General features: G+C 43.1%; 1 protein-coding gene across 2 annotated transcripts in view; it reads left to right on the top strand.

Annotated features, from left to right (window-relative positions):
- The window catches only part of LOC146808738 (cell adhesion molecule CEACAM6-like), a 262,138-nt gene that overhangs the window by 85,544 nt on the left and 155,110 nt on the right, over window positions 1–21,484 (top strand). For both annotated transcript variants that reach the window (XM_085615548.1, XM_085615549.1), the window contains exons 2-3: window positions 899–1,177; window positions 3,387–3,650. In XM_085615548.1, coding sequence (XP_085471674.1) covers window positions 899–1,177; window positions 3,387–3,650 — 543 coding nt within the window. The remainder of the gene's footprint in view (window positions 1–898; window positions 1,178–3,386; window positions 3,651–21,484) is intronic.

Here is a 21,484-nt window from a genome sequence, read left to right as displayed (position 1 = left end):
GCCATAAAGTCAAACCTTCTTAGATCATGAGATGATATATGCTGCAGAGTGTGTGATGCACTGCAGGGGGACAATGTGGTATCAGGGCAATGACAGAGCAAGGCTTTGCCCTTGCTCTAGTGTGAGAGTACTTGTGCTTGAGCTGTCATTCACAAATTAATTTCCAAGAGGGGAGGTTTCACTTACTTCTTCTTGGAGTGAACTGATCTTGTATTTGTTTTTGGGCGATGTGTTATGTGAAGGTAAGATAAGTGTTGCAGGTGAATCTTAAGAGATTTTTTTGTTTGGCCTCCAAGTTCTTCTTGAATCATTGTTTCTATTGATAAACTGGAGGAATTCCATCAATCAGGATGACTTTTTAGCCAGGTGCTGGATATCCAGTTGTAAATGTGTTGAAGGCAGCTTTTGAGTAGCTGGATTTTGTGAAGAATAAGAATGTTTAGGTAGCGTTTGGAATAATCTAATCATAAATCTTGATGTAGGAGGAGGGTTTGGCAGTGGTGATGAGGAACCTGAGTGCATAATGGAATATTTGTTAGTAATAAGCCACTGTCTGGGGCTTTGATCCTTCTTCAATAATTTTCTAGTTTTATTATATTTTTAATCAAAATAAACAAATTGAGACATATCCAACACTGTTGAGGTCCTCTGAGATAATTGTATAACCGCACCTTGAGACTTACATTTTTAAGACGAGATTTAATTTAAGTTCTAAAGAAGAGAGTTTAGTATGCAAATGAGGGCAAATGTTGTGTGTGAAGAGATTAGCTGCTGTTTGAAAAAGAGATACTTCGGAGTTGGAAAAAAGATTGGTGGTAAATTGTGGCAGGATAGAGAGACTCCTGTATTAAGACATGCATCTGAGAAATTGACATTTGCACATTTTTCTTCTCTACAGAAGGTGTTTCTATCCCTGATATTCAAGTAGTGACTCAGAACCCGGTAGAGAATGGATCACTGGTTCTGGTCTGCAATGCATCGGGCACAGACGTCTCATATCAGTGGTACCAGGACAACAAATTGATTACTTCTGGAGGAAGGATTAATATCACTAGTAACAGCCAGACTCTCACTCTTTCACCCTGCACCAGGAATGACACCGGAACCAGCTTCACCTGCGGGGCGTCCAACGCTGTCAGTCATTCCACCAGCAGCCAATACACTCTCACCGTTAGCTGTAAGTGTCACCAGGAAACTCCTAACCTGCTTTTTGTCAAGTAGAAAATTTGTACCAACTGCTAACCTTGATTTTTTTCTGATTAAGCTTTAGACGTTAAAAAAAAGGATCTAAAGAGAGATGTTGTACCATCAATTCAACCATGTGTACACAGCTACTGTAACACATTGGGCCATTTAAAAGCGGGTTGGTAACAGCAGCATGATAATAGAAGACCTAGACCCTCATTACAAATGTAAATGGACTCTTAATTCTGACGGACAGAATAATGATATCTGCAGAAACACCTCAGATCTCCTAACTCACCCAGAGAGTTGGGAAGTTAAAGGCCCAAAAACGTGACTGGTAATGACTAGTTTCCCTGGTAATTTCTCATTTCTTAATATACTCTCACGATCCAGCTCATAATGAGCCAGATTTTGCCCACCGCAGGACTTACTGATACTGGGGAAACCATGGGGGAAATCTGTCTTATTTAATGAGGGAACAGTTCCTCTCTTGAGGCGGAGGTGCTAAAGATCACTGTCTGCCTGCTGTTAGTGGTCACAGGGGGATCTGTAAAAAAAAGTGATTAAAATAGGCTCCGGCCCTATGAATATTTTAATTCGGGTATTGGGGCTGGGGCTAAGTAAAAACAGTGGGGCTACTGCAACTATTCAAGGTATCTAGGTAGCCATTAGTTGAATATGGTCAACATGTTTCATGTCGTGAGTGCTCCAAGATTAACCAACACTTCTTCAGGACCAAGGATAGATCTGTAGGGTCCCCAAACGTGGTGGACCAGTGTCTGATCTCCCTAAATAGGGGGATCTACAATATATGTAAACAAGCTCCTAGTTCTGGAACTTGTGGGAGGTCTCCGCCTCAGTTGAGTGGAGAGTGAAACTTCATAGATGAAGGGAAAGCGGCCCGACCACTGGAACAGACCCACCAAATCAAGGCGCGGGCATAGCCGGCGTTCCACGGTGCCTACCCGTCATCTAAATATGGCCGGACCCTATTTTAATCACTTTTTTGACTCAGAACACACATTATGATTCACTCAATCTTCACTCACACACACCCTTCACATACGGCGATCTCAGATCAAAATAACTCTGCTAAAGATGCCACCAGGCCCGTTGGACATTGCAGCGCCGGTCTGACGAGGAGCGCCCTATGATGAAGCATGACACCCTAACAGGTGTGTGAGGGCATTACTATCTGAAATACAGATCCCCCTGTGACCACTAACAGAAGGCAGACAGTGATCTTTAGCACCTCCGCCTCAAGAGAGGAACTGTTTCCTTCTGATAAATCAGATGCGTACACATAGGAGCAAAGGAACAGGACCTCTTTAAATAATTAGCTCTTTTGTCCCCTTGTTGATTACGCGTTCATTTAATGAGGGTCCTGGTGTTAGCTTTACTGGGCAGAAATGTCACACCTTTATTGGTGCATTAGAAGTTATGGTCCTGAAATGAGCAATGTCACGTAGGGTGTGAAGATAGCACACTGTTTTCTGCATGATTGTTTGGATTAAGTGCTCTTTTGAGGCAGGTAATCCAAACCTTTTTTTCCAGGGGTATTATGTCCAGAAATACCAAGCCACTTGTAATCCCCTTCCTTCTGAAAACAGATGTTTTGGTCTGAAACATGATTAGTGGCCCACTTCTAATGTGGCCCAGAGACATGTACTGTAAGTTTATAATTATGCATGAGAAATCACAGGGTTCCTTTTGAACAAATCATATTGATAGAACATTACAAACAAACAATGCTCAGAATCACAGAATTTTAAAACCCTACTTACTGGGCAGCGCATCTTCCTTGTATATTCACTCAATTATTGCAAACCGCACAGAGCCGAGTTTGCCCACCACCTCTGAATTTCATCTCCATTTTACCGATTGCCTCTGTCCACCTTATTAAAGATTATGCTGGTCTTTGTGCTCTTCCTATTTCTGATAGGAGGTTAAATCCCTGTGTTGTAGACAAGAAACAACACCAGCCTGGTAGTCTGCTGATAAAACTGGTTCATGTGAACAAAATCAGAATTTTCTCAGGCTGAAAGAATCCATACGTACAGTCAGGATGGCTTTCCACAGACTATTTTTGAATGCTAATTTCTGCAGAAGTTCTAAATTTTAATGAACACTTGCACCAAGTAGAATAGAAACAATTTGTTCCATTGTTTTTCCTAAATGTTCATTTAATGTGTTTGTTTCAGATGGACCTGACACTCCGGTGATCTCTGCCAGCCCTGAGAAGCCGGTCTATCTGGCCGGCTCGGCTCTAACCCTCTCTTGCACGGCTGCATCTTACCCTCCTGCACTGTACACATGGCTTCTCAACGGTCAATCCTTATCAAAATCAGGACCTGAACTACGCTTTAACTCTCTAACTCTGACTGACTCTGGGAACTATACCTGTACCACCTCTAACAATGTCACGCACCTGTCTAATCAAGCGACCTGGGGGATCCACGTCCTGGGTGAGTAACCTTCTGCTGATTCCCTGAAGAAACGGCAGACTCTCTCCCTTCTAGAAGGTGGTGGGCTTCCAGTAGTTGCCTTTCAGTTGGTATACCTCCTCTTTTTCCAGTTGTCTTCTACTCAAGTAATTAATGTCTTTAACTTGCTCATGGAGATAATGCAAAATATTTAGGAAAAGTGAAAATTAAAAAGGTGCGTGTGCTGTGTTTTGAGGGGTAACTTCTAAAAGTACTTTGGTAATCCACTGGCTAAACAGAGACGTTAAAAAGGATTTTGAAAATAAATATACAAGACCTTTGATGAAAGCATGCTCTATAATGTATCCTTTACACAACAGTTGTGCCCTAATCAGTGGCAGTAATGTATCCTGTACACAACAGTTGTGTCCTACTGAGTGGTAGTATGTATACTGTGCACAACAATTGTGCCCTACTCAGTGGTAGTAATGTATCCTGTACACAGCAGCTGTGTCCTACTCAGTGGTAGTAATGTATCCTGTACGCAACAATTATGTCCTTCTCAGTGCTAGTAATTTATCCTGTACACAACAGTTTGATCCTACTCAGTGGTAGTAATGCATCCTTTACACAACAGTAGTGGCCTACTCAATGGTAGCAATGTATCCTGTACACAACAGCTGTGTTCTACTCATTGGTAGTAATGTATCGTGTGCATAAAAGTTGCATCCTACTCAGTGGTAGTAATATATCCTTCACACAACAGTAGTGTCCTACACAGTGGTAGTAATGTTCCTTTACACTACAGTTGTCCCGTACGCAGTGGTAATAATGTATCTTTTACACAACATCTGTGTCCTATTTAGAGGTAATAATTTATCCTTTACACAACAGTTGTGTCCTACTCACTGGTAGTGATGTATCATGTGCACACCAGTTATGTCCTACTCAGTGGTAGTATGTATACTTTGCAGAACAGTTGTGTCCTACTCAGTGGTAGTCATGTATCCTTTACACAATAGTTGTGTCCTATGCAGTGGTAGTGATGAGTTCTTTACACAACACTTGTGTCTTACTCAGTGGTAGTAATGCATCCTTTACACAACAGTAGTGGCCTACTCAATGGTAGTAATGTATCATTTGCACAACAGTTGTGTCCTACTCAGTGGTAGTAATGCATCTTTTAAATTTATTGTGCATATAAATCAAAATTGGCAGTATATATATTTTTACCAAATCATACATTCTAATTCTTGTATTCATACAAATATATTTTGACAATCTATTATCTAAACATTTCAAAAAGCTATGTAGATAAAAGTTTATTATGAACATAAAAGATTGCATGTTACATTAGCCCTTACTTTGTGCATGCTATCTTTAATGCGACTCAGCTAGAATCAACACCAGCCACAAAGATCATCTCAGTGTTAAAAGAGATGACATCACTAAATCCTTCAGACTCCAATATAAAGACACCATTAAAAGTTCCACCTTCTTTCTTGCTGCGAACTAAACATAAGAGATGAATACAGTGATGATTAAGAAGTCTGCATTGGACTGAGCAACTTAAAGGTGGGAAGCTCAGATACATGAAGTCTGGATAGGGTGAACCTAAGAAGAAGCAGTTGAATATGAGAACAAAATAGACAAAAAGATGAAAAGTGAAACCAATAAGACTGGAATGATATTAGCCTATGTCTTTTTCTTAACTTTATGACTTCCTATCTGGTAAGGTATAAATTATATGGTATAAATTTATTTGCATAGTAAATTAAAACCGTTGCAAAACGACAACATTTTCAAAAAGCAAATAAATACATATACAACTCATTCCTTCATGAGTCTTGTGTTTAAAAACCTGCTTAAAATTTTCTATAAATAAGCAGCTTTACCAACAAATTATTTAATCTCTGTCCAAGTGCTGCGGGGAGCATTCCAGTAGGTCAATAAACATTCTGTCAAGCATTGGCATGCCCATCTGGCCTTGGCAGATCAACCCTTATAGAATACTAGCATCTCCACGAAACCTGCGCTCAGGTGCTGTGCTATCCAACCACCACGTGTTTCAGATACAAACAGCCTCATGCATCAACCCAAAATCCAGTCGGTAAAATACCGATTCAGTAATAGCTCCCGGTATTAAGTAAAAAATACCCAATCCCAATGCATCAACCCAAAAGCAGAAATCGCTATTTAAGGAATCCTTAAATAGCGATTCTTTAAATAGGGATTCCTTAAATACCGATTCCTTAAATAGCGATTGCATTTAAGGAATCCCAAAGTGAGATTCCTTAAATGCAATGCATCAAAGTTAAAAAATTAGCGATTTCGCTAATAGGGGGAGCAAATTACCATGAAGATGAACTGCATGGTAATTTGCAAAAACTTTGAAAAATGCACTTTTGTGCATTTTTCAAAGTTTCATGTTGCGCACACACATGCCCTTAGAGCATGTGTGTGTGCAACATATGTGCACATATCATTTTCAGGGGTGCAACAGGGTGTCCTTTTGACACCCTGGCACCCTTGAAAGTGCTCCCGCTATTAGCGATTCGGTAATACCGAATCGCTAATACAGACTGGCTTTACATTCATTCCTATGGGCCTCCAAGCCCATAGGAATGAATGGGTAGGTATTCCTTATTACCGATTCGGTATTACCTATTCGGTAATAAGGAATATTAAGGAATCGCTATTTGAATAGCGATTCCTACATGCATAGCCTTTTGCTATTCCTTATTAGCGATTCTTTATTTTTCGCTAATAAGGAATCGCAAATGGCATTGTTGATGCATAGGCCCCAAAGTTCTTATTATGTATGAAAAGGCTGTTCGATGCGACTTGGGAAGTTTGCCCATGGATTCGCTGGCTCGGTTCCTTATGTCAGCATTTCAGGCATTTTGCTTTCGCACAGTCTCAAATACCTCACTAGACTACAGTTCAATTGTGGATCATTGGGTGCGAAGCATGCCAGCAGAGCTTGCCCCCTGGTGCGAATCCCCCTTTGGTTGAAGTGTTGCTTCAACAGTTGCTTCCGTTCCTTAAGACGTTTTTGGCAGGAGCACAGTAAATGCAGCAGATCTTCAGATGCTGATCCACATAAGCGGCATGCAGAGCCCGCTTTCTCTCTTAGCAAGGGTGGAAGATGTTGTATACAGGGTAGTAGCCACAGTCTGTACTTCATGAAGGCAATTTTTATGTTTTGTCATAACCCAGATTAAAGTAGGCTTGAGCTGCCAACTCTGTATATGTCTTCAATGCCATTCAACCACGGGCCCGTTTTGTCAGTGAGGCCTTGTCCTCCAGCCAAGAAAGATGCTTCACTGTCTTCCAAACTAGTTTTTAAAAAATGGTATTAGTTGTTGATGTTTCCCAAAGCTGACATAGCCCCATCCTGTTTAAACTACTGTAAAGATATATCGCAGCGGGTGTTGTGGTGTGTTGTTGTAACTCCTTCCATAGTTGTTCATTTCGTGTGCCATGGGGAGCTTTTCACACTTTATCTCACACGATAATAAAGGCCCTTGTCTTGCAACTGTTTGTTTTTTAACGCCAAATTCAAGCCTAATTTGCGCAGGCGAGGTACGTTTGGGCAGCCCAAAGATGACCCTATACGCTGTTGTTACTGTGGCATCAAGTATTTTTGCGTCTCTGTCTTTCTGGACCCCACTGCCATAGGTGATTGTTGGCAGCAGCTTTGCCCGAACCACCTCAATCAAAGGGAGGATCGATGGTCCTGTCAGTGTAGAATTTAGTGATTTTAGAGTGGTAGCCAATACTAGGCCTTTGTGCCTGATGCTGTTCTTCTGTGCCAAAAAGCGTCCCCCTATATCCAACTTCACACACCGATATTTATATTCCGCTGTATCCTCAATTTTAGTTTCTCCCCAAAACCAGGCTCCAGTTTGTCTCCTTTTTTTCCTGATTATCATAGTTAATTTTTTATCCGGGGTGATCGTTAGATCATTTGCTTTAGAGAAGTCCTGCGTTGCATTTAAAAGATGTTGTAGCCCTACTTTTGTTTTACTAATCAGGACCATATCGTCCGCGTACAGGAGGCCGGGTATCAAGGTGTCTCCTAGTTTTGGGGCATGTGAGGTGCAGCTAATTAGAAGTGGTACTAAGTCAGCTATGTATAGGTTGAAGAGAGTCGATGCTAAGACACAACCCTGTTTCAGCCCTTTTTCCGTAGGAATACGCCTCGACAGGAACGTTCCGTTGCCCAGCTTCACCTGCAACCATGAATCCGTGTGCAAGTTTATTAGCAAGTTTAATAGGGGCTGTGGCAGCCCCCATCTGTACAGTCTGGACTATAATTTAGTGCGGTTGACGTGATCAAATGCGGCCTTATAGTCAATAAGGCATAAGTATAGAGGTGTCCATGCAGCCTCTGCCTTGTCCATAAGCATTGCCATGCTTAGTATGTTGGTTATTGTCCCGACTGATTTTACAAATCCAATCTGTTGGAAAGGAATTGCAGATCTTTCTGTGGGCCATGCCTGGAGATCCTCTAATAATGTACCAGCAAAAAATGTTGCCTCATTATCTAATAAAGCCACTAATTGATAATTTTGTGGTACCGACTTTTCACCGAATTTATACTTTGGAGCAATGATTGATCCTTTCGGTAAGTTTAGCATCCTAATTTCTCTGAGGGGAGAGCACGGACTTCTATTGAGTTACAGAATCGTGTACAGTGCCCTTATCAAGGTGGCACTGGAAGCACAATTAGGACTGTTTACCTGAAAAGTACGACGTTTTTTACAGCTCCTCTCGAGACGGATATTTGTCTACATAGACAGTGGTCATACCTTTGGATTATATTCGCATTCTCACTTATGCCCTGACGAAGTTCAATCTGAACGAAACGCCTTGGCTGAGGCTTTGGTTGGACAATTAATTTAAAATAAAGATTTTTTGAGTACAAACTACTGACCACTTGGTGTGATGTATTGATAAGTAAATTGGTGGTGCACCGCTCCAAACCCCTTCCGAAATTTCATTGATCTGCTTGGCAGTTTGCATCTACTAACGGCGGATGCAGGGGCGTTTGTATGCACACCATCATTAACTATACCGTTTGATCACATACTATGGGAACACAGTAAGGAGGTGCAGTCGTTGGAGTCCGCCGTTAACCCTCCTTTTTTCTAAAATCCTAATTTCTCTAAGGAGAGGTTCCAATGCTTCTGCCCAGAAGGTTGCGTCCTGTTTATATAATGCTGGTGGGATTCCATTAGGGCCAGGACCATCTTCCCTTCTCCCCTTGCCTATCTGCCGTTTAATTGCAGTTATATGAGATGATTGGAGTTCCTCAGATAAAAAACCTCCCCTTGTTATCCCAAAATCGGTGGGGTTATTTCCAGCATCGGCCTTGATTGTCATGTGGCATTCTGGTTCATTTTGAGTATTTTGGCCCTGCTCACTGAGCTCAATGCTTAATTGGAAATGGAAACTGAGGTAATTTACCCAATCTTCCTCTGCGATATTCAATGAAATTCCATCATGATTGTGGTGAATAAATTGGTTTATTGTGTTCCAAAATCTGGCGCTGTTATTGTGTTTAACACCAGCAAATAGTTTGACCCATAATTCCTCCTCCATAGCTCTATTGATATTCCTTTTCAGGTTTTTCAAATTTACCCTTTGGCTTCGTAGTAAATCCAATTGAGTTTTTTCATTGGGCTTATGCCGGAGGTGTCTCTATGATCGATATATCTGATTTTTGTCAAGCTTAATTTCTTGCTTTGCGGTATATGGTATAGGTTTCGTGCCACTGAATCTTTGCTGGTTTGGTGGTTTGATCTTAGACACATATACTTCCATCATTGTTAGAAAGTTTAGCCCTTTCTCAACTTCTCCTTCTCCATCTCTGGCGACGAAGTGCTGTTTTGCAATTTCCAGCATCCTGCTGCCAGCAGCTATCTTAAATTTTATTCTTTTTAGGTTGATGGTGACATCTAATCCCTATGGCGCCCAGCAGCATTCAAATGCTGGAATAGTGGTTCTTAGTTCTATTTCCTGCGGCCGATGATCACTGTCACCTTTGTTGCCCAAACGAAACGATGCAATTTGATGAAACAGACCTAGGGAGACAAAGGTATATTCCAATATTGAGCTTGTTTTCGTTGAACTGTATGTTGTTACAGTAGGATTATCTTCGACTGATCTACCATTTAGTGCCCTTAAATTCAGATGTTCTAGGTCCTCCAGGATTGATTGTCCTGACTCAATGTATTTACCCAGTTGTTATTTCCCATGCGGTGGGATATTCCAACTTATGTTTTGCTGGAGCACTTCTTTGTCCATGGAGGAGCCCATTAAATTGTGATTAAGGTCCCCAATGAGGATAATATTAGTAGTAGGGCCTTCTCTTATGCATGTTTACACAAAATAGCACATTTCCTTAGCTTGTTTAGTTTTGCGATTTGGTTGAATGTACACAATTATTATTGTAATGTTGATATCCCTTGTATTTGTTATTGATGGAAAGGATATAGTTACTGCTAATGATGATTGAATTTTGGGGCCGAAGGTGCGGGCAGTGTGGATAATTGTATTCGCAACATATATGGTCAGACCTCCTTGCAAATGGCCATATTTTGCTGTCTTAGTTGCACTTTTGTAAAAACGCAAAATTCCTTGGAGATGTGGCGGGTCCAATGCCCAGGTTTCTTGCAGAGCTACTATGTGGAAGGCCCTAATGTAGGTGACAAATTCCAGATCTGCTATTTTATTAGCGAGCCCGTTTACGTTCCAGGAGCATAGCCATACTAGCCCATTAACGTTAACCATATGTGGGGTACGAAGATCTCATCAATCCTTTTTATTGTTTATGATTCTCGAAATCCATCTTATATCCACTTCCCGTTCCTGCAATGTGAAGGGGTTTCGACAAATTTGGGGTTCTTCCAGCTGTTGTCCAATGTCCGTGTTGCAGTGCCATATGCCTCCTTTCAGCACCGATGTAACTCGTCTGTTTGCAGTCCCATCAGATCCCCTCATAGGTTGCGGGTTTAACAGATCTGGATAGCCTGGTTTGGTGTACGGAGCAATGATTATCCCCCACGACTTTAAAATCCCACTTTCTAGGAGTATTTTGTGTGCAGTTATTGAGGAGGTCCATGTTGCTCTTGTTCTTTCTCCTGCCATATGATCCATACATTTAATAAACTCTATTGACTCCAGATCTGTCGTCCTTATCTCTGCCAATGATGGTATGTGGGATAGGAGCCGCAGAATATTGCCTCGGTTCAAGACGTTGTGACTTCTTTTGGAGATGTATTCTGGAATTAACCAAACGGCATTTGTTTCCTTCACTCCTACCCCTTTAGGGACATTGTTTTGGATGCTTATGGAAGGTGGTCCTGCCTCAGTTTGGGGGCATCCTTTTTCCGCTTGATCCCCGTCAGTGGGTCCTGCTTGAACGTTTTGGACCCCATATTCATTCTTCCTTGCAATTTTATGCCATGACTGGTTTGGTTAAGCTCTCGGAGTGACTCGATGATAATGACAGGTATTTGTAAGTTGGTTGTGCTATTATTCAAAAACTGCCTGTTCCATGCCTTCTCTTCTTCCTTGTTAATGATGAGTCTGTTTTTGGGGTTGATTGAATTCCCCAAAATTATATTCCTCCCTTCAGGGATGGGATCAAGTGTGGTTGATGTCTAACAGGAAATATACCGACTAGAGCAGGAAGCTACCCCAGACCCCGCACCTGAAACACTTCACTCTCTCTGTCTGCACCAAGATGAGTACAGAGCCTTGGTCACTGACCGGGCTAAAGAGATAGCACGAGATAAGCTGGGACGTATATATGACTGGGGCGATAAGGCAGGTAAGCTTCTCGCCTGGTTGGACAAAAAGAAACAAGCAAGTAGGCTGGTACCGGAGCTTAAGGGACCCGAGGGAGCCTTGGTAACGGACCCACAGAAGATAGCCAACCAATTCGCAACACACTTCCAACAAATATACAGTACAGTAGCACCATATCCTGAGACAGAATTCATTGATCTTATAAAAGACGTCTCTCTCCCGACATTGTCAGATTCAGATCGGACATTCCTCGATAGTGCACTCATGGCTGACGAAATAGCCACTTCCATTCAGACGTTAAAATCCGGGAAAGCAATGGGCCCGAATGGCATCCCAATTGAGCTTTACAAACTTCGGCTGGATAAACTAGGCCCCTACCTTAAATCAATGTACGACAATAGCCTTGAGCAGGGCATGCTGCCATCCGACCAGAGAATGGCCACTATAGTCACTATACATAAGGCGGGAAAGCCCAGAGCTGAGTGCGCCTCCTACCGACTTATTTCACTCCTCAATGCGGAACCCAAAATTCTGGCTAAAGTACTAGCCGCTCGGTTGACAAAAGTAATAAGTGACCTTGTGCATCCAGATCAGTCGGGATTTATGCCTAAACGAAACACTGCCCTAAACCTGCGACGCCACCACGGAGTCCTGAGAAGAGTGCTGACTATTCGCGAGGATGCCATTGTGGTTTCTCTAGACGCCACCATGGCCTTTGATACCCTAGAGTGGCCCTACCTCTTCTCGGTCCTTGCCAAGCTAGGATTTGGGCCAAACTTTTGCCGCTGGGTGCGACTGCTGTAAAGCGCACCGATGGCGCAGATAGTGGTCAATAACAAGAAGTCGGAGCAATTTACATTGAGCAGAGGTACCCGTCAAGGGTGCCCCCTCTCCCCCCTTCTCTTCGCCCTGGCCCTCGAACCACTCGCGCAATGGATCCGCAAAGACGTTATGATTTCTGGCATCCGTTGGTCGGCTGAGTGGGAGGACCGCATATCCTTATATGCGGATGATATTCTCCTTTATCCCACGTCCCCAAAGAGATCCTTAATAGCAGTTTTTGATATCTTAGCCGTGTTTGAGAGATATTCTGGGTTTCGTATCAACTGGCAGAAATCGCTCTTATAAGTCCTTTGGGGGGCTACCCCCCCTCTACCCAACAACTGTCCAATTCCCATAGTCTCCGAGGGCTTCAAATATTTGGGTATATTTATTTCTCTTGATCCACAGGCCCAATATTCACGTAATCTGCTCCCCCCACTGCAAGGGCTCCGAAGTGACATCACACACTGGAAGTCACTCCCACTATCGCTCTTAGGCAAGGCGGCATTATTCAAAATGATGTAACTACCACGGTTCCTATACGCACGACAGAATTCGGCCGACCTAGTCCCAAACTCCTATTTCAAAGAGGTAGAAGGACTCCTCAGGGACCTCCTCTGGGGGGGAAGACCTCGTATTGCACTAAAAAAGCTGACACTTAGCTGGTATGATGGAGGAAAAGGCTTGCCGGACATAAAAAGGTACTACTGGGCCGCCCACCTCATTGCCATTAATCATTGCACATATGGTCGCTGCGATAACCCAGGGTACCTAATGGATCGCTGGCTTCTGCCAACCGGGGCCTTCGCAAGGACACTGTATTCACAGCCCACTAAGTATTCACTTACCGGCCCTACTGGCCATGCGATCCGCATCTGGCACTCGGCTAATAAATCACTAGGCTGGGAAGGCAAGATTACGTTGGCCACACCCCTGTGGGACTCGCAGCGATTGGGCTATATGGGAAACACAAAAGGATTCGACAAATGGGACCTAATAGGTATCTCTCAGGTTAAACACCTCTGGAGTGGAGGGAGCGTTAAAGCGTTCGACACTCTCCGAACGCAATATGCCATGGCAGATACTGAACACTATCGATATCTTCAAATCAGACATTCACTGCTAGCTTCTATCCCAGAAGGTACGACCCCACCAGAGATCTCCCCGCTAGAGGATAGATTGCTAGACGGCCATCTTCCTGACAGAGCCATCTCTCTGACGTACCGTAAACTTATTAATAATGTCGAGGACCCATTATTAAAACTGAGAGACACGTGGACGGCGGATGGGATAGAACTTGACGACGAAACCTGGCAAGAAACGATCTCCTTTCCTAAAACAGTAGCTATCTCGGCTAGACTCAGGTTAGTACAGCTGAAGATCCTTCACAGAATCTATGTAACGGGCCCGCAGATGGTCCGAATGGGTAGCCTGACAGATGGCACATATAGGAGGGAATGCACGCAAGTAGGCACATTCATGCATACACTATGGCACTGTGAACAAATACAGGACTACTGGCGCAATATCCACAAGATCATGAGTGAAGTGCTAGGGGTTGAGATCATACCGGAGGCGCCCAGGTGCCTCCTAAATATATGGGAGCCCACTGACCACACCACATATATTAAAAACTGGGTAACGCTGGGATGTATGATAGCTAAGAGAAATATTGCCCAGCTTTGGGGAGCTTCACAACCACCCACGGTCACAGCGTGGGAAAGGGATTTGGACTGGTGCATGCTACGGGAAAAGACAGTATACATCACCTGTGGTTGTCCACGGAAATGGTTGCAGACCTGGTCCCCTTGGAAATTGTACCAGGGCGAGATATGTACCCCCCTTCCAATGGCCGAGGAGGATGACTCCCCACCCGTGTAACTTCCAACGTAATTGAATGAATGTGCTATAATGACCTTGATTTCGCTGTAACCCTTACATTGATTCAGTAATGTTGTACCTGTAATGTCGAGAATGTTTAATAAAATAAAAACAGATTTAAAAAAAAAAAGTGTGGTTGATGTCCAAGAATTTCCATAGGGCATTAAATCCTGCTTTGTCTCATTCGGTTGGATGCTCGTTGTTGTTTTTACTTCGATTCTATTTTCGATTTGATTTACGGCAGAATTTCCGTTTGAGTGAGGCTGGGGTGAGACGGCTCCCTCGGCCTCCCAGACAAGCTCGGACACAGTGCTTTCTTGTTTTCCACTTGGAGGATTTTGGATCAAGCCAGGCATGTTGGTAAAGTACTTTGTGTTAGTTGTTTCTGGTATTGGGTTATTTTGATCCATTGTCCCTTTTTGCACTGACGTTGCCCCAAAAAGTAGTTGAAATCCATCCATGTTGAGGCTTTGTTTCTGATTCCTGCCCTTCCGTTTTTGTGCCTGTCTTTGCTTTGCGTTCAGTTTAATTTCCCCTTTATCTGCCTCAGCAAGTTCCAACATGTGACTTTGACTAAATATAGATGCTGATGTTTGATTGCTGTTCTCATTTTTAGCATTAGTTTGTGGATTCTTGTTGCCGGTTGGTCCGTTTGTGCGGGCGTACCCCTAAGTATCACTGTGTCTTTCTGAAGCCCGTTCGGGGTGTGCCCTCCACTAGTCTGTGTTAGGTCTTGGTTCGATGCCTTCTTGAGTTGTGAGCATAAATCAGTCAGCATTGATGGGAGGGTTGCTAATTTATCCACAATTGGGCTGCAATCGCAGGTACGATGTTCAGCTGGCGTGTGCTCCTGGAAACTTTGCAGTGTAGTATTTAGTGTGCCCAGCTTGCCATCAATTGCTACCACAAAAACTGCCAGGGTATTCAGTAGGGTTAGTTGCATGTCCATTTTGTCGGTCTGATATTGCAAGCCCTCTACCAAAAGCTGCACGGTTTTAAGCAAGCTTGCCCAGCCATCTCTGTGGTCTGATTTGTGCTCTTCATCTTTAAAGTTGCTGAGGTCACCATCATGAACAGTTTTTTACATGTCACTTTGATGAGTTCTAGGTTTACCCGTTGTGCATTTAGATGTACATTTAGATGGAGCATATAACCCCTCTGCTGGCTGGAGAGCCTTGTTTTCCTTACTCCCCTCTATTTTGAAATTTTTGGGGGATTCATGCCTGCATGACTCCTCCTGATAGGTTGCCAGGAGTGCCTCCCACTCGTCCTTGTCAAGATATGAATGCTGCTCTGAATCTTCTGGGTCTTCTGTCATACTAGTTTGGATTATTACTGGATTAATTTGAGATAAATCAGTTCAAGCTTCATATTCTGAGCACAGATTTTCCTTTGGGTTTTCCGGTGCTCCCCCTATTGTCTTCTGTTCCTCCAGCCCGGCCGATATTAGGTTGGACTTGGTTCCTACCAGTGAGTTTCCTGTCAGTTTTTCTAGCTCATAAATATCTAATGGGTCTGTTGAAACACAATTGCCCCGTCATGTTTGTATTGGTCGGTAAGCCTAGGCATTGTGACCTTAGTGAAGCAGTTTCAGGCTTACGCTGATTGCTTGATGTTTCTGTGAAGATTTCCCATGCTCCCCATACTCCCTTGGTCTTGGGCTTTTTTCCCCTGTCTTGAAGTGGCTCTTAAATTGCCCCTTTGTGTCGTTCCTTGAGCTTTTTCTCCGAGGTCTCCGGGGTCTTTAGGGTTCGGTTTACAGGGGCGTCTTGTACCTGTAGGGCTGGTTTGGGGCTGATTGAACCAGATCTTTCCACCCTACATCATTTGCCGTCGATCGCTTCAGTCCTCTCCCCCTTGCTGTTGTCCTCTTGACGTATAGGTGGGAGTGGAGATTGTAGCCCTGCAACTGCGGTGGAGCGTGAGAGCAGGGTGTCGCCTGCATTTTTTAAAAAACTAAATTTTGTGTCAATTTTGGGCTGAAAAAGGCGATGCTTTCCCGCTTTGCTCCCCTGCGTTGTATTGCTTGGCTCAGGTGCTATTACAATTATAGTGCCCTCTTCCTGTAATGCAGGTCTCATTTTTGCCTGAGGTTCGCCCTCTGTCTCAGTAGGCATTTTCAACTTCCTTTTTCGCTTGCTTGTATTGCGTGCACTACTAGTGTTTCTGGCAGGTTTAGCCGCCCCGCGTACCCGCCCTGACCTCATAGTTTGTAGTCCTTAGAGATCCTTTTTAGGGTGTTTGATTCAATTACTGCGGGTCCGTGATGGATTAGATCAGTAGGATTGTTGATCAGTGGGCAAGGTGTTGTATGGTATGAAAGCGTGCCTAACTTATGCTGCTGCCGCTGCCACTGCTTGCCTGTTTTTGTAAAGTAACACTCGCAATTGTTGGCGGCAGTAACACACCTGAATTCCCTGTTGAGTCGGTCCGGTGGCCCAGCTTGATTTAGCTCGATTCAGCTCAACTTGGTTGATTGGTTGGCTTAGTTGGCTTAGTTGGCTGCTCGGGCTCAAGCTGAGCTCTGCCGCAGGGGGAACTCGTGGGGCTGAGTGCCCCCTTGCTCAGCCCTGGTTCCACCCCTGACTCAGCCTCTGGCTCCTGCTCCACTGCTCCTCTACAGCCCCTGCTGCTCTATCGTCGTATCGAGGGGGCAAGCAAGGGGAGACCGGCAAGTGGAGAGCTGATATTAGGGAAGCGGGGCACACAGGGCAGAATCGCAGGCAGTACCCGATCTAACCGGGCCGCCTCTGTGATCTGCCGAGGGCACTCACTCACTGCGGCCGCCGACTAATGGCAGCCACACTTGCCATGGGGATACATCAATGTTGGCAGTAGATCTTAATCTCCATGGCTGCGGCCGCCTTGTTTTTCCTCTTTTTTTCCCCACTATCTGTAGGCCACTGCATAAAGCCGATGGAATGGCACGGTAATGTGGTGATAGTGACGGAGGTGCTGCTGCCGCTCACCCCTGTGGCTACCTCGCGGCTCCGCTCCCTTGCAGCTCCGCTCACTGCGCTGCTCACTGCATCGGCTGTCACTGCTGCGAAAACACGGATTGTGGATTAGCCCAGCACAACTGCTAACACAACTGTCGGTGCGACAACTGGAGCCTGCAACAGATGACTAATGCTGACAGGCAAGCAGGCAGGCAGGCGACCAGTGGGATCAGTGTGCCCACGGGGTCAGGGTTTTTAAAAGGCCTGGCAAAAGCGTCTGACCAACCCCTCACTCACTGCTCAATTGCCCAGTTGCCTCACACAGTCACCAACCTTGCCTTCACCTCTACCGCCTTGACGTCTGCTGCTGCTGCCGCACGCTCCGTGATCCCGCTGCCTCAGTCTGCCACAATAATTAGTCCTAGACCGCTGCAGCGGCTCACTCTCTCTCCTCAATCCTGCTGCCGCTGTCTGCCTTTGTAATTGGTTTTAGGATCGCAGGCCACAGACCGCCAAACTCCGGCGTCTCGCAGTAAGCTCCCGTCGGTTTCTGTGAGTTTCACCGTGAGTCAGTGAATTTAGAGCTGGTAAGGGTAAATGCAGAGTTTACTTCTAGTCAGAGATACTAATTGTATGCATGCTGAACTCCTTGTGATCCAGATCGGAGTTCCCAACTCCTCCCTATTACCACGGACAGATTGATTTCTCAGTTACACGCACACATCAGGAATCTGGGAATGACGATCATCAACGAACGAACCTACCCTCACTAGTCTACCAATTATATAGTAAATTTACATTGCAAAAAGTATCATATTATGAAAAGCAAGGGGTTGATTGGTCCATCCACAGACGCTTTGGATCATCAGGAAACATTGGGTTATGTTCTCATGGGGAAAAAGTTTCCAGCGTAAAGGTCCATTGTCATTTCTCGTGTCCTTAATTTTTTGTATCTTTTCCAGGGGTACTGGCGCATCGCCCGGTGTGGCCTCGTTGGGTACAGTTGTAATTAGGTCACTGAAGGGGCATGGCTGCTTGAGCTTGCGCAGGCGCACTTCTCCTGGTACCGTCACCCATGTCATACAATAAAGTCGGATTCAGTCCGCGGCCATTTTCAGGCAGGCCACAATGGTCAACTTAAGTAAAGGAGACACAAAACGTAATTAATACATAGAAATTACTAAATAAATGTTATCCCCTTACTAATACCCATATGTGTATGCATTTATCTAGCAGTAAGCAACCATTAAAGCCGTTAATACTCGTTCATTTAAGCACAAACCGACATTTATCATATTAATAGGCATACAAACTTAGTTCACATATTATCTAGCCATGCAAATGCATTCCCACGTATATTCTTAATTAGTAATGTTGATTATTCAAACACTGCAAACTTTTAATACTATTAATATTAATCGGTTAATCGTTTTAATATAAACATGCGAAAATGAAGTGGGTATATAAAAAGAAATATAATACCCGCTCCAGCAATCCCCCCTTTGGTGATTTTATCACCACAAAACACAAAACCCACAAATTTTCATCTTCCCCTTTTACGGAAATTCAAATGTTTTCTTGCTCATTTTATAATTCAGTTTCCCCTTCACCCTTTCTTTTTGCTGATTCATACATACTCTCCTTCCACTCTTCTAGTTCTATTTCTTCAAAATCTCTTTTTAGTTTCTTTTCTTCCTTTTTACTATTTTCTCTTTTAAGTCTCTTTTTGTTTTTACTATGCCTACAACACATACATCCTAGTCTAAATAATAATAAAATAAAGATCACACATGTTAATGGAAATAATATTTCCCTATAAAAGTACTACCTATTTTAACTATATAATTCTTAATAGCAGCCATTTTATTACTAATTCTAGTCCAGATACTTTCAACCTCCAGTGGTACTATTTCATAATGCAATTCTGTAATGTTTTTGATATAGACCATTAAATCTTTACTTTCGTCAGGAATGTAAGTGCAACAATGTTGAACTTTCAGCATTCCACAGACTCCACCCTCTTTTGCCAATAAGATATCAAGGGCAAGTCGATTTTGCATTACCATAGCACGCATGGCAACCATTTCAGTATTTACCAATAAAAATCCTCCAGCTGTGCTTGTTGACAAGCGATCCACTACTGTGGATAATTTCCGAATATTATTAGCATTCAAAGATATTCCCACTGCTGGAATCAAGGCTCCGAAAATATCACCTACAATTTCTGCCCAAGTTTCTCTCCTACTACGCATTATTTGATTCTGTCTATTATTTTCTACTCTATACATATGAAAGATCTTTGGAAAGACCAGGCCAGCATAACATGTGCCATACCAATGGTCCGGCAATCGATAATAAGCCTTATAATCATATTGAGACCTTTCTCTCGTGATGCACAATTTGCCTTTCTGTGGTGCATCTATAGCCATAGTTGGACTGGCTTAATTTCCCAACTTCTTCTCTTTGTCAATGTCCCAATCCGTTCCACTCAATTCACTTTCTCCTGCCTTCTGATGCATTTTTAATCTCCTTTCGTCAACCATGTCGAGAAATGTATTTTCTTCTTTCTTCAAACTGCAAGTTAAATTGTTTCTAAAAATATAATCTAATGTTAATTCTTTAGTTTCTATAAAAATTTCACCTAATACATTAGCAGCTTTAGCAGGGTTTAATTCATTATTCATGGGCAATTGTCCAAGAATATTGTCTATGTCTGACATGTTATATTCTAATTTTCCTAGTTGATAAAATACACTTGTTAATACACTACATGATATTCCATAAGTCGCTGGAAGGTGATGATAAGTCACTCCTTCTGAAACAGAGGCAGGTAACTGCATGCAAACGTAGCAATTCCTTACATCCATTGTCTTTACATATTCATATAACAATTTTGAAAATACATTGTTAGAAAAATCAGTTATAGACCTATCCTTATGTAAATGTAAATCACTCATTGTAGTTGGAACTACCTTCGGAGGAATCCTCCCTATTTTAGTCATATTTTCTGTATGACCTTCTAATGTATCTAGTGTTACTTTGAAAGTGATCAATAGTGCAAGTATGCTCCAAAGAAGCATTAATAATCCAGTACAGCAATAACACATTTTACACCATCTTTTCATGAAGATACATCTACTCTTGTTATCCTCTATGTTAGCCATCTTGTTAAAATAGACCGTGTCTTTTGACTTAGCCTCTTCCACTCCACTACTAGGTTACCACTTTAAGTACTATGTACTTGTTAGATTATTTCAGTTACTCAATTTGTAGCTTAGTCTCTAAATTTTCTTTTGCAAAAATCTCTCTTGAAATTACTCAATTTGGCATCTCATCGTTTTTCACTTCCTTTTCGTCATTCAAACAAAGAAGATCCTGAATTTCCGCTTCCTCTCCGATGTCGGACAAGATAACTCTCAGGATTCCCTCTGCTTCTTCTTCCTCAACCACTTTAAGCAAAGTCTCCTCTGGATTTCCTTGACTATCTGCCTCTTCTCCTGGTTCAGGCAGTGCCACATACATCCATTCTGGTGACTTATACTTCTGGTTTGGCTTCCGTGTTCTTTTGTTTTCCTCAAGCTCACTTATCTCTTTTCCATCTGATTGATTCTGACTGGACACTTCATTCACTTGTTCAGCCTTTGATGGATTAACTCGTGTCAATCGATATCTCAGTCTCTTTATCTTATTTGGCCATTGATCTCCTTTTGCAATTTTCCTTGCTTTGTTTTCTTTTATGTTTCTTTCCTCGATCCAAGTTCTCTTTCTCAGAACTCGACCTTCAGGTATCTCATTTTCACTTTCTTCAGACTCTATTTGAATCTGCTTTTCCTCTCCAACAGTTTCTTTTTCCACCTCTTTGGTTTGCCCTACTTCTGTCCCTCCTCGGGTCTCCGACACGCAATTTTCTTGTTGTCTACTTGTCCGTTCACCTAACTCAGTGTTGATTGCCCCTACACCTCCTCGGGGGTTTTCCGCAGAAATCTGTCCCTCTCTCTCTATTTCTGTCCCTTCATCATCTTCAAGAATTGTTGCTGGTGGAATTTCTCTTACTCTTTCTTCTGGTGCAAAGGTCTCTTCTGTTGTAACGTTCATTTCTTTTCTTTTCTTCTTCCTGTGTCCTCTTATGGCACTTGATATTTCTTGCTCGTCTCCAGAGTCCGAACTTGTATCTGAAATCTGCAATCTCTGCCTCAGGGGATCACTTCGTGGAATCAGAGCTAGCCATGGCTCTTTCTCCCCCCTTTCAGGGTTCTCTTTTGTCTTTGAATTCTCGTTATCTGATTCTGCACTTGATTCTGAATCATCAAAATACTCTTTGCCAATGCTGTCTGCTGGATTTGGAACCCTCAAAGTGTGACTTGCATGGATCCAATTTTTCAGTCCTGCACACTTCACAGCAGTTGTTGTGGTCAG

Source organism: Triturus cristatus, chromosome 7, assembly GCF_964204655.1.
Source record: "Triturus cristatus chromosome 7, aTriCri1.1, whole genome shotgun sequence".
Taxonomy (NCBI): domain Eukaryota; kingdom Metazoa; phylum Chordata; class Amphibia; order Caudata; family Salamandridae; genus Triturus; species Triturus cristatus.
The sequence above is the reverse complement of the archived record's forward strand: the minus strand, read 5'-3'. Positions and strand labels throughout refer to the sequence as shown.